Genomic DNA, 13,640 nt, shown 5'->3' with positions numbered 1-13,640 from the left:
TTGGCTGCAGTTATTAGGCAAGCTAATAAATACAATCTAGATAAAATCACATGTGACTAGGCTAGCAGTCAGGATTAGCTAACACCACAGGGATTTTGGCTACTGTACGGAAAAACCAGGAAAACAATTCAGATAAAATCATAAATGATGTGAAACTGATGATGTTAAGGGATAAACACTGAACTACAGATTACTGCATAACACAATGCATACTATACAACCCTACCCTGTATGGGTAGCCCAACTGGGAACCAGAACGTTTTGGCCTCTGGTTCCACAAGGGTTGAAACTTGGGCCCCGATAGGGTTGTACACTGCATGTGGGGCCTTGATGGGATACATGTGAGATTAACAATCAGTAGCAACACATGTGCAAATAAACCTAGAACCCATGCCCATGTTTCACCCCATGTGAGCCCCACATGAGAATGTTGGCTGAGTGGTTTTAGGCCTGAATGTTCTTTTGATTACCTGGGTGAATAGAAATACAATGGAGTACAAACCCTAGTTTGCATTTGAAATAAAGACTTAAATAAAATACACAAACTCATTATGTTTTATTATTCTAGATTTATTAGCACTTCCATCTTTAAAATAGAGCTCTCCCCCCCCTCCCCCAACCATGGTTAAAGGCACAGAAATAGGATTACAAACTTAAAAAAAACACCTTGCAGGGTAGTATCACAGTGACAAAGTCTGAGGCTTATTAGATAAGTAGATAAGTTCATTTAGAACTGTAACAGTTACGCCACATCCACTGAAGACAAAGCCAATACATGCTTGGGTCAGAATACTAGTAAGGCTTACAAGGAAGCATATCATCCCTTTTGCATGTTTTGCAAAAACCTTGTATCTCAAAGATGGTAACTTTAAAATTTTTATTGGTCCATTCCATATGAAATTTGGACACAGTGCAAAGGACAACTGCCAGATACAAGTTATGCCAAAAAGTGAAAAATGGCAAAAACTGAGGTACACAGAAGGTTTTTGCAGGAGAGCTTTGATATGCTGGATATTGTTTGACTTGGTTGAAAGTATCAGTCTGACACATTATGGTTTTATTAACATAAGGGTATGGACTATAGCACATGACTATCACCTATTATTAAGGAAGACTTGATTTGCATATCATACCCTTGCAGAATTTATTATATACAGAATGTTAAATTTTCCCCTAAAAGCACCTGGGTACAGTGAAGCAGTTCCCCAATCACTTAGCAACAGGATTGGTGCCTGTGGTGCTGCCTTTCTCCAGCATGCGCAGGGTCCGCCTCACCCTGCTCTCCACTCTGCGGAAGTGCAGCCTCTTCCAGAAGCTCTGGTGCTGCTTGCGACCCCACTCCAGATCTTTCAGAAAGACCAGAAGCTGTTCCCGTACACGTTCCCTCTCCCAGGAAAGCGAATTCTTTCCGATCACACTCAGGATGGGGTGCCAGTCCTCTGAGATGTCCGAGCCTTCGGTGACCGAAGCCAGTGCCTTGACCCGTCTTCCACTTTTCTCCCGAGGAACCCCACGAACATGCAGCGACTGCTTCCCCACATCAGTCAGCTGGTTCAGATACAGGCTAAAGAAATGACAAAAAAAAATTTATCTATAGAATTCAGATTTATGTACTATGTAAACCCGGTCTCCTAAATACACCATTCACTCCCTAGTCCAACCATATAGATTTAGATGAGGCTTCACATCACAAAACACTGACTGCCCATTCAACCTACAGCGGGTCAATCCACCAGTTCAGGTTGAAGTGATAAAGAGAGCTGTAACTGCAGGCAGCCTGTTTTGCATATTTATGGAAACATAGACATGGGATGGAATGATCAAATACTGTGCGGTTCCTGGCTGTTGAGCAATTCCTGGCTGTTGAGCAATTGCATCAATGCAGCCCTCCAAAGTATCTAGACATTCAAAAGGAATGGCTGAAATTTATATTTAGCAATATCCCTGAGGATCTGATTCCCACCCAGTAACTAGGACTCCCCCGACTCACACAATGCTACCAGTGCTGGAAAGATGTTAGCATGGTTAGCATGTACTACTCTGATTCATTCTGCAAGAGAACTACGACTTGGGAGAAGCGAAAGTTACACAGAAATGGTTTAAAGACAACAAGGTCAATGTTCTGAAATGGCCGAGTCAAAGCCCAGACCTCAATCCAATAAAGAATTTGTGGCTAGACCCAAAAAAGGCTGTTCACACCCAATGCCAGTACAACCTGACAGAGCAGTTTTGCAAAGAGAAATGGAGTAACATTGTAGTGCTCAGATGTGCAAGCCTGCTCTGAAGCCTCTGATTTTAGCAAAAGGTACATTTACTTAAACTGACTAAAATAAATAAAACTCACTAATCTTACATTATATATTTTTATTTAATTACTTCATAGAAATCTCTTTTAAAGCTGGGCAATATGGCAATACTTTATCGTATTGTGATAAATGTTGTTATTGTAATACATAATATGCTTTTCTAAGAATTGGTAATGCTTAAAAAACACTGATCAACTGCAGGTTTCATTACAAACTGTGTAATTAGACTGGTTTAATTAGATGAAGAGCAGCAGATGTTGAAGAAAAACCACTATGCTCAGTACAGTAGAGTATCTGAATAGTAGTGTTTAAGAATCTGTTGCTACTGATGTATTTAGTCTGTAACTACATGTATCGTGATAAATAATGTATATCGTTAAAATATCGTGATGTAGTATTTTTACCACATAGCCCAGCCCTAATCTGATTTCACAATGACTTTTTTCTGGTCAAAAAGACCACATTACATTGACCATAAAGCAATAAAAGGGGAAAATCCAAGGGGGTGAATACACATTTAGGCACTGTGTGTATAGAACTCCAGAAGAGCAGAATGTTTAGATCTTGCTGGGATAATGCACTAAAATATCTGCATTTTATTACAATTTCTCTATAATGCTAATCCAAGTTGATTTAGTTATAGTTTTTTCCTAAATGTTTATGTACTATTCTTTTATCTGTGCATTTCTAAAAGTAATCAAGTAAATGTTTCTGGCAGACAAAAGCACACAAACATTTGAGGGGAAAATATAAATAAATGCATAATGTGTTTATCTTCAGACAGCTAAACAGTACAACTACAGAATGAAGGCAGAGTCACTGTACTCACTGTACTGTGTGAATATTTGGGTGCTCTCTGCAGGCGTCGACCAGTGTGAGTGCTGCACTATCCCCAATGTTGTTGTAGGCCACATTCAGCTCCTGTAACGCAGGATGTTGCCTGAGCCTTTCAGCCAATTCGAACGCAGCACTGTCACCAAGCCCAGTATGCATCAAAGACAGTTTCTGCAAAGACTGGTTACCAGGCAGAGCATTCAGCAGATGCGTGACACCTCTGTCTGACAAGAGGTTATCACACAACCTGTGGTCCAAGAAAATGAATTCAAAATGAGATGCAAACATTATACAGCCTGTAATATTAAATGATCTCTAAACTAAATGATCTCTACTAAAACAGTAAAAAGCAGTTGGCTTTTTTTTATTCCTATACTTCATTGCCTTCCAATAATTTCAGTGCAGAAATTCCATTAATAAATAAGGACTGTTTTGAGTAATTTAATACACACACTTGAGCCAGAAAATTGCTAAATAAACAAACAATCTGCAGATGAAATCAGTCTTACTGTAATGTTTTAATTTTACAGTTGGGCTCAAGAAGCAGATCGCGCAGCAGAATGCAGGATTCTGGATCCAGGCTGTTAAACTGCAGGCTGAAGACAATACAAAGAGACACATACACAGCAATCAAAAACCCACACGCATGCCAATAGTTTTTGCACTTTCTCACAGAGACAATGAAAAACCAATGAAGTCAGTAGGTTTACGCAAATACACCAATATTCTATACTCTTTACTAAGGCACCTTGCCAAGTCCATTTGGTAAAAGCCAATGTAAAAGGAATATATTAGCTGTAGTAAAAATGCAGGAAGTAAAAGCATACAGGTACATTATATGGACAAAAGTACTGGGACACCTGTTCATTCAGAATTTCTTCTGAAATCAAGAGTTAAAAGGCAAGTCTCTACTGTCCAGGGAAGGCTTTCTACTAGATTTTGGAGCATTACTTTGGGGATTTAATTGCATTCACTGTCAAGAGCGTTAGCTTGGTCAATTAGATGATTATCACCCTCTCATTCCAAACTGCCCAAATCATCCAAAAACTATTGGATGGAGCACCATCATTCTACAGTTCTACTGCTCCATAGCTCAGTGCTGGGGGATATTATGCCCTTCAAACATCTGGCATTAGGCATGGTACCAATAGGTTTATGTTCATCTGCACCAGAGTCTCCCATTCTATTGGCAATACTCTACAGGGACTCTACAAGCTGTGTGTAGCTGAATGCATTCATTAGAAGGGGTGTCTACAAACATTTGGGCATATATTAGCAAATCTCTCAAGCAATGTGCAAAAAAAAAAACCTGCATAGCCATAAACGTACGGTCATCTGTATTACCAAGGTATTCATTAGTAGACCAATGTAGACCTTTGTATATCGAGTGACTGCTAATCTTCCAGGGCTCAAGGACTCACCATGTCCAAAAACAAGCAATTATTAGAGTGAACATCCATATTTTGAATTGATTAATGCATGACACAAAGCACACACACATTATATAAAAACATTTAGGCTATTCAGGAAATGAGCAGAGATCTAAATGATATTACCAGATATTTTCTAAATCTTATCCAATCAATTCAAATGAGGCAGTTTTAATGAATCTGAATTATGTCTAGTCCATTAAAAAGGCTCTGTATTATTCTCTGAATAGCCTCAAATGTTCTAAGCTTGCAAAAGTTTCCTTTGTTTAATCAAAAAAAAACTTGCTCTCACTTGAGCCAGCGGCAGTTGTGGAAGGCAGGCCACAGCATGCGTAGCAGTTCCGGAGTGATGTGGCAGGAGGACAGGTTGAGCTCATCCAGCAGGAAGCTGGAGGATGTGCAGTCCAGCACCGAGCTCAGCACAAAGCATTTGAGTGGGGTCATGCGCACAGTGGACAGGTTGATGACCTTGACGGACTGCAGCACCTCGGCTGTGAGCCGAGGGTTCTGGAACTCGTACAGCAGAACCAGAATGTCCATCAGCTCCGCAGCAGGCTGCTGCCTGCGACTCTCCTTGATCAGCTGCTTCTTCAGCGTCCGGGTGATCTGGACCACAGTGGTGCTCTTAATGTCACAGCCAAGCTGGTCCAGCAGCCTTCGGTTGCCGTAATGAAGGAGCCCGCCCATGAAGATAGGGTATAGCTCGAAGGACCTTGTGTCGGCTTCCTGCTGCAACTGAGGGCCCTGCACTCCCAGCAGGCTTTGCTCCACCTGATCTAGAACGTCTTCGTTGAAGCTGTCTTCTGAGCGGAACATTTCTGCAGCCATGGTATTGGCAATGCGGCCCTTGCTGAGGTTGCTCACCCGGTCAAAAAGTTTCGGGAACAATTTCAATAGGTTGAAAATGGCAAAGATCCTGAGAGGTATGAGCTTAGACAGAATGCCCATTATGCTAGAGATGTCCTCGCTGGCTTGTCCGACGACATCCGACACCTGCTTAGTCACCTTCTCCAGAGCGCTCTTGTTCTCACCAAGAACGACATAGAGGGCAGCCAGGTACTCCTGCATGGCAGGAACAGCAAAGACATAGCGTTTCTCATCTGACTCAGTAATAATTCTGTTATGCTCAACACAAGGCACCAGGAAGAAGTCCAGCACGTCGGTGCGGAAGACAGCCAGCTGTCGAAGCTCTTCGTCAGTTTTGGTCTTGCCACCTATCCACTGTTCAAGGTCGCTCTCTGAAAAGGATGTGCGCTTACTGGTGACCCCATCAAAAGCCAGTTTCCCCACGGTCCTAACCACGTAAAGCATTAGCGAGGTCTGGTTCTCCTGTGAAGAGATGTCTCCTGTGGCCATCACCTCTCCTCCAAAGTTGAGCCTAAGGAAGCTGGTGTAGATACCAGTAAGAGTGCGGATAGGTGCCCTGACATTAGTAAAGTGCAGAAAGTGAAGGGTGGCACAGGTGAGCCAGCAGTATGAGGGTAAAAAGCAGGCTGCTGCTAATTGGCTCTCCCGCTGCAGGTTCAGATAGAGCATCTCAATCAATGATTCTGCTTCCTTGTCTGGCTTCTCTCCACTCTGTAGTAACAGTCTGCTTGTGAAGTAGGCTCTCTGTCGATCAGGGTCGTTGAAACCACAGATCTGAGCGTAGCGGGCCACGTACTTCTTAGGAATACGATCTACAGCAGACAGTCTGGTGGTGACCAAAATGCTGGCCTGAAAAATATTTAAGAGGTTAAAGTGCTGTTTGCTGGCACTGGTTTTGGGCGTCTACAACCCCTTTCACTCTCAACGTCCAGGACATTAGCGAATGTGTCATTCACAGTGCTGTGAAAAAGTATTTGTCCCTTTTCAATTTCCCATTTCTCCATATTTGTAATGTATAAATGTTTCAGATCATCCACTGAGGCAAGTGAGGCCTTGTGTTTTACATAAGTGATTGGCAGATAAACATGATAAACTATTGGTACCATGCCTAATGCCAGATGTGGGCATGAGGGGCAGAACATTCAACAGCATTGAGATATTCCAGTACTTTTGTCCATATAGCATACCTGTATGCTGTTACTGCCTGCATTGCTACTACAGCTAATATATTCCTCACTAATAATATTTCCTTTTACCAAAAACAATCTGAAACACTTACAGCAAGACTTTGTAGCATTTTCACCTTAAAATAACAACTTCAATGCCCCAACAAAATCAATGCCCCATTGACCTGTAATGGTGAGAACAGCACTGCTGTCATTGCTACTCCGGTCTTAGAACGCTGCCAACTGCAGTATGTACCTTCGTAGAAGCATGCAGGATAATGCTCGCGAGAACCATGTAAAACTGCGTAACCTGTATTAGCATAAAAACCTGTGATATTACTGTACTACGTCAGTTCACATCATTTGTTCACTTTTTAGTGACGGCTCTCTAGATAACGTCCAGAAAAACATGTCCTTTAGTGGTGGCTCTAAGCATGAATTACACTTCCTAACTGCAGGGGGAACCCAGGAGCAGGAAATGCATTTTTCTTAAGAAAATTAAGAGATACTTTTTCACAGCACTGTACATGCATCTCCTAAATGCTATTTGGATGGGATGCACATGTTCACACTTGCCCATGAAATTCCCAATGAAAAGGGCACAAAAGACCAACAGTTCCTGTATTTGTATGTGACTCATGCAGGTTTTTTTCTCTCTAATGAAGCCTTCTGCTTTCCTGCTAGACGTTCACTGATTTTCTCTAGAAACATGTGCAAAATATTATCCTATGATGCTAAATATTAAACTTAAGAGTCAATTAATTGCTACAGTTTGTTGGCTGTAATCCGGACATTGTTGTATTTTCTGGTAATTACCCACATACTGTTTTAGGCCTCTCTATTCTAGCTTTTGTTTACACTTAACCCAGTTCCCATTTACATAACCCAAGTACAAGTAAATATGAAAAAAATGCAATATCCAAACTTTACACATACCTCAGGTAGGAGGTACTTCCTCAGCAGGTTAACGACAACAGCTTCTGATGAAATAGCCTCGTTAGGATCACTGCACAGTTCGGTGGAGCCAATCCTAAAGTCCAACTTCATCTTCTCCATGCCGTTGAAGATGAAAAGGACCTCCCTGGCTTGGTCACTGTCTCCACTGAGAAATGGTGTCTTGCGAAGGTGCATGTACTTTCTGCCCACAAGGTCTCTGAGCGATGTGGGTTTGGACAATTGACAGAGATCCTCACAAGAAAAGGGCACCACCAGCTTGAACTGGGACAGCTTTGACCCAGCACACCAGTCTAACACCAGCTTGCGAACAACTGTACTCTTCCCTGTACCAACAGCCCCATAGAGCAGCACGTTGAGCCCTCGTCCATGATCTTCGCTGTGACTTGGGTCAAAGAGCTGTTCCACTGTGTGAGAATGACTTGTTGACACACTGTCCTTGTAAGGACTGATGGAAAGGCCCTTTCCCTCCTCTGGTTTCTTCTTCAGAATGAGTGGTTCTACATGCATGGTCTCAAGAGAAAAGTAACCACCAAACTGTTTTTCCTCCTGGGGCAGGTGACTGAACCACAGCATTAACTTGTGTTTGTGGATCTCTATGGGATCTGTGGGTCAGAAAAAGGACAACACTGAAACATGTCACTAAATTGAAACATGATGTTTTTACTACTACTGTACAACCAATGGTTGGGGATGCATACTAAAATTGTATTCAGCTTTAGGGTAATGTCAGAGTCCCTGACCACTCAATCAAAACTACCATCAATATGTTAAATTCAGCAAATAAATAGAAATGATGCTCTAACATTTGGGGGGTGGGCATGTTAAAAAGATTAGATCACATTTTCATACACAAAATGTTGCTATAATTTAAATATATATACAAATAAAATGCACCAGTAGAAGCAAAACTGTAAAAACTGCTATCCAAATACTATTCCATACCTACTACAGTGGTTTTTATTCAGAATCTGCTGCACTCCACCCTATTAAACTGAACTAATTACACTCTGTGTAATGTAGCATGCAGCTGGTCAGTATTATTTAACCAGTTATACCCATTTATTTTATTATTTTATTTTTATTTTCTGTATATTGAAGCAACACTATGGAAAATGTATTTGTGCTTTAAGCCACCACTAAATGTGACATCTGTCTGGGCGAGCTGAGAGATACACAGTAACTGAAAGTAAAAAAAGAATGTGAATTTGAGGCAGTAGAGTGTTATTACCAGATTACCACAAATGTGATTCTGATTACACAGCGTTACGCAGGTCTCGTAAGCATTACTCCGCCAGCTCCTCTAAAATGACATGCCGAGCCCAGAGTAGCTACGACAGCAAAGCTATTCTCCCTATTACAAGTCTGAAGCATCAACATGATTTTGAAGATTTTTGAATTTTACAGTAAATAGGCTACAGAATGTTGCGTTAACAGTAACAGTTCTAACTTCTAATTATTTCCAAATAATAAACAAAAATACCAAAGAAATAAATGAATATTTAAGCATTCAAATTATATGGACCAACCTCAGCACTATACAGCAGAAATTGTTTTCTAGTTAAAGCTGAAACCACTGTATCATAAAAGCCTAACTCACCTGTGTTGGACGTCCCAGAACAAAACATCCTCACAGCACAAGATGATGAACTCATAAACTTTTCTTGTTTATTCCATGAAGTTCCATAAAGTCTGATCCACCTGCAGAAGACAGAGGACTTGTGAAACAGGACCTAAACACTATAGCTCATCATTTGTCATGAAACTGTTTTAAATCATGTCATCTTACTCAGGAAATAAGGAGGGTCCGGTCTTTCTGACATGACAGAAGTCCCCTGGTGGAAGGCTGAAATTAACCTCTGAAAAACATAACAATTAGAATGCAAATCAGTAATTCAACAAATAAAAATGGAACAGGCACGAAACTCAGCTGTAACTCCATATAATTTCATATAAAGGCAGTAAAAAGATAACTGTACTTTTCTGTGTAATGGCTGGGTGAGGTTTTTGGGGCATCTCTTTTTGAGCTCCACAGGATCTCCTCCTTTTCAGAACTCCTGTTCTGGCTGTCCTTCCAAATCGCCACATTTTGTCGTCTGTCCAGACACCACCTTATTAAAAACAAATGTAACACAACACTGTTTGTTAAAATGCACTGGAGTCGGGCACCGCTATCTAGCCGTAAATTCAGCAGAGAAATTAAATTTTTCTCCATTTATGATCCCATTCCTCCTTGACTGATCACTACAAGTGCTTACACATGGCCAGCTGTACACATGCAATTGTTGACAAGGACTAGGATCCAGACCCTTTTTGTTCCCCTAAAGGCAACATCATTGGATAGCTGAATGCACTTGGAGAAGAGCACTAACTGACAATTTGTCCACACTGACTAACAAGCCATAAGAATGGGTTCCTGTGTTTTACTTACTCTGTCTCTATATGGTATCTGTGCGTAAAAATTGGCTTTTACCGAGTTACTCATTCGTCCAAAGTCAGTTTTATCACTTTCGTTCACATTAATTAACCTCCTCATTTATACAGTCCTAGATTTGCCAGTGCTGACAGCAAGAATAAAACGTTTTTTTTTTTTTTTTTTTAATGTATGATATAAAAACACATGAACATAAACAAGATCATGCTCATTGATTATTCTATGTGTTTCTGTCTGTGTCACATCAGGAGCACAGTGTTGCAGAGCCAAAAACATACAGCAGAACCCTGCATCCATCAGTGGAGAGGACCACTGCACCACAAGATATTATGGATAGACGTTTGTCAACACAACACCGATACCGACATGGCAGTGGCATAGCGCGTGTCGGGTATATCAGACACAGCAGTACGGACGGGGTTTTAACACACTGTGAATATTGACTGGTCTATTTACCCTACACACTTATCTGGTTGTTCCACCTGCTTAGTCACCTTCAAAGCAGGTGTGCAGTACATGTACTAGCTAGGTGTAATATAGGTCATCTTGTTTGTCTGTGTTACTTCTCTGGGACTTTGTCAGTGGTCAGGTTGTAAAAACAAAGCCACTGCTGGCTGACCATGATCAGCCCAGCCTCGACACTGAAGCGAAAAAAAAAAAAAATACAGAAATACTTCACTCTCACAAAATAGACGCACGCAGTAGGTCTATAAAAGCCTTGATTTGAAGGGGGTGCACAATAAAAGTGAAGGGGGTGTAAATAAAAGCCCACATTTTCCATCTCCCAGATACAAGCATGATATAAGGGTTATGGGATAGTCCCTGAAATACTGGTCATGATATTTTAATAACACTCACACTTAAGATTACAGCCCGAAAAAGCCATTACTGTTTCTTTAAAACATTAAAATTACAATGAGGCAAGAAATGAATAATAACCAGAGAATATACAGAACAAATTACTGTAAACTTTTGTGTTTAAAAACTACTTATTTTGGGCAACTTGAACAGCTCTCTCTCTCTCTCTCTCTCTCTCTCGCTCTCTCTCTCTCTCTCTCTCTCTCTCTCTCACACCAGCTGCCAGCGTCTATTTACAGACAGCTCCCTCCTCGCCTCACACGAATGCAGGTCATTTCAGTCGTTTTAGAAAATAAAACCTCACACGTATGAAGTAATAACTTAAATATCGTCCCTAACAGTCAATGTTAACGTTTGTCCGGTCACCGGTATTTACCGTACGACATGACGTTACACTTACGCTAACGGCAGTGGCCGAGTCACCGAGGCTAACGTTAAGTTAGCTTCACTTAGCCGCGCTTACCCTTCACATCTAAAGCCGGTAGCTAGGTTAGCGAGCTAACGCCACGGCACGCTAAAAACCCTGCAGTACTAACCAGCCAGCTAACTCACTCAGGACTCCAGACACTGCAGTCTGCGTCTCTCTCGCTATGCAGGAGGAGACGTCCTGTTTGAAACCTATTAGTTCTACATGGTCTGAGCCTCTAACTGTCCGCTACGCTCCTGCAGCAGCGACCTTGTATTGCTAAGCAGAAGAAGCGACAGTCAGGAGGATTTCTTACCCAGCAGTGAACATTATTATTTCATCGCAGCTTCAGTCAGGCTGTCTGTCTGTCTCAGAAACTGAACAGACAGAAATGTCTGCCAGCCTCCAGTGCGGTTATACTGGGACACACACACACACACACACACACACACACGTACTTCCTGTATTTGCAGAGCAGAAAACCTCAAGTGCCTGTCTGCACTTGTTCATCTGTCTCCATCCGTCTCCCTGAACAAACTAACGGGGATTTAGTTTTAATGTTAGACATAGATCTAAAGTTTGGGTCTTTTCGTTAGATTTAACAGATTTAACTTGACGTAACTAATAAATAAATAAAGCTTTAAACTAGATGCTTACATACTACAAGGCTTAATTTGGTGAATAGTGAATGTATTCATTTATAATAATTTAAATAGCCAGATCTATTACATCTAATCATGTCTATTAAATGGGGGGCCCTAGAATGGAAAATGTATCTTGGGGCAGTGGTGGCTCAGCAGTAAGAGCTCCGGGCTACTGATGACAAGGTTGTGGGTCCGCTGGTGGGTCCTTGAGAAAGGCCTTTCACCCTTTCTGCTCCCTAGGCATTGCAGCAATGGCTGCCCACCGCTCTGGGCATGTGTGCTCACTGTCACTGTGTGTGTGTTTCTTTAGTGTGTGTGTGGTCACTGCGCAGATGGGTTAAAGGCAGAAGCTAAATACCATCAGTGTCCAACAGTAATGGTAAATATGATTGTCTTGTCCTGTCTTGAATGATGAGTTTGGCACATGACATTGTGTACGCCTAATGCTGTTGTTTCCTCCTCCGAAATAAATTTCAGCATAGTCCAAATGGCTACTTTGGGACAAAATAGAAATTAGGTTGAACAGGCTATTAGCTAAAGCTAGAATGAACAGAAAAGGCACAACGGAGGAAGCTAGGGGGGCGACGCACTTTGCAGTGAAGCCAGTAAAGCTAGCTGGTGAATAATTCCTGTAGTTAGCTACAGTGCTAAACTACGCTAGACTATTCTCCATCAATGGACAATTAGCGTTTCATCCTAGGGCAAAATAACAGGGTTGTAAATAGGCTACTAAAACCATCTGAGCATTTTTCAACCCCACCTAACACTTATTTACTATTTACACATCAAACAAGTTCAATTACTGAATAATGCATTCTGTGGCATCAACTGAGAGTATGAATTTTCTCTGTAAGATCTATGTATCTATGATCTAAGATGATGTTTATATGATGTAAACTCAAAAAGTCAGTTGTTTGGACATTTTATGTTCAGTCATTTACAACATTCAATACTTTCTATTAGTGAAAACTGTTTATGAGTGTTTTCATACTTGAATATATGAATAACACAGCAAGGTTTCTATTGCAATTTATGTATATAAATGTAAGGGTGTTCTCACTTAATTTATGTCTCAAATATATGTTCCTATGCTTTGCTTTCAACCAGTCCACGTCAGCTTGTTTAGCCAACAGGTAAGACAAGTTCATTTTCATAGCACATTTAAAATTATTCAAAGTGCTTTAAAATAATACACTTACACCTTCAGAGGAGCTGAGCTTAAAAGCGAGTGAGTTTTACATTTTTACAGCAGTGAGATTTTGTTCAAATCATCCTGAAACAGGCTCTCCAATACTCAATGTTGAAGACTGTAAATGTGTAGCACACAGTAGGTTGGGTCAAAATTTGGCACCAACAGCTTAAATTCATTAACTCAACCTGCCTTTAGTCAACAGTCCATGCTGGTGGAGGTGGTGTAATGTTTTCTTGGCAGACTTTTGGTCAGTTAGTAGTAATCAATCATAGTATGAATGCCACAGCCTGTTTGAATAACGTTGTTAACCATGTGATCTCTTTATGACCTCAATTTTCCCATCTTCTAACTACCTTCAGTATGATCATGCACCATGGCACAAAGCAAAAGTCATCTCAAACTGCTTCCATGATCTTGACAATGAATTCAGTGATCTTCGGTGGTTTCCCAGTCTCCGAATCTGAATCCAATAGAACACCTTTGAGATGTGATGGAACGGGAAATTCACAGGAGAAAATCACCAGGAGCTGTGTGAGGTAAATATATGAA

General features: G+C 41.1%; 1 protein-coding gene across 1 annotated transcript; it reads right to left on the bottom strand.

Annotated features, from left to right (window-relative positions):
• Positions 1–608: 608 nt before the first annotated feature.
• nlrx1 (NLR family member X1) lies at positions 609–11,663 on the bottom strand. Its single transcript, XM_072691170.1, has 9 exons — positions 11,572–11,663; positions 9,537–9,668; positions 9,347–9,416; positions 9,158–9,258; positions 7,540–8,162; positions 4,863–6,286; positions 3,650–3,736; positions 3,136–3,387; positions 609–1,564 (listed from the first exon to the last, which is right to left on the bottom strand). Exons 2-9 carry the CDS (start codon positions 9,643–9,645, stop codon positions 1,210–1,212), a joined length of 3,021 nt encoding a protein of 1,006 aa, XP_072547271.1. The 5' UTR covers positions 9,646–9,668; positions 11,572–11,663; the 3' UTR covers positions 609–1,209.
• Between the last annotated feature and the right edge of the window lie 1,977 nt (positions 11,664–13,640).

This window comes from Salminus brasiliensis, chromosome 11 (assembly GCF_030463535.1).
Source record: "Salminus brasiliensis chromosome 11, fSalBra1.hap2, whole genome shotgun sequence".
Taxonomy (NCBI): Eukaryota; Metazoa; Chordata; class Actinopteri; order Characiformes; family Bryconidae; genus Salminus; species Salminus brasiliensis.
This window is presented reverse-complemented; position numbering and strand designations above follow the sequence as displayed.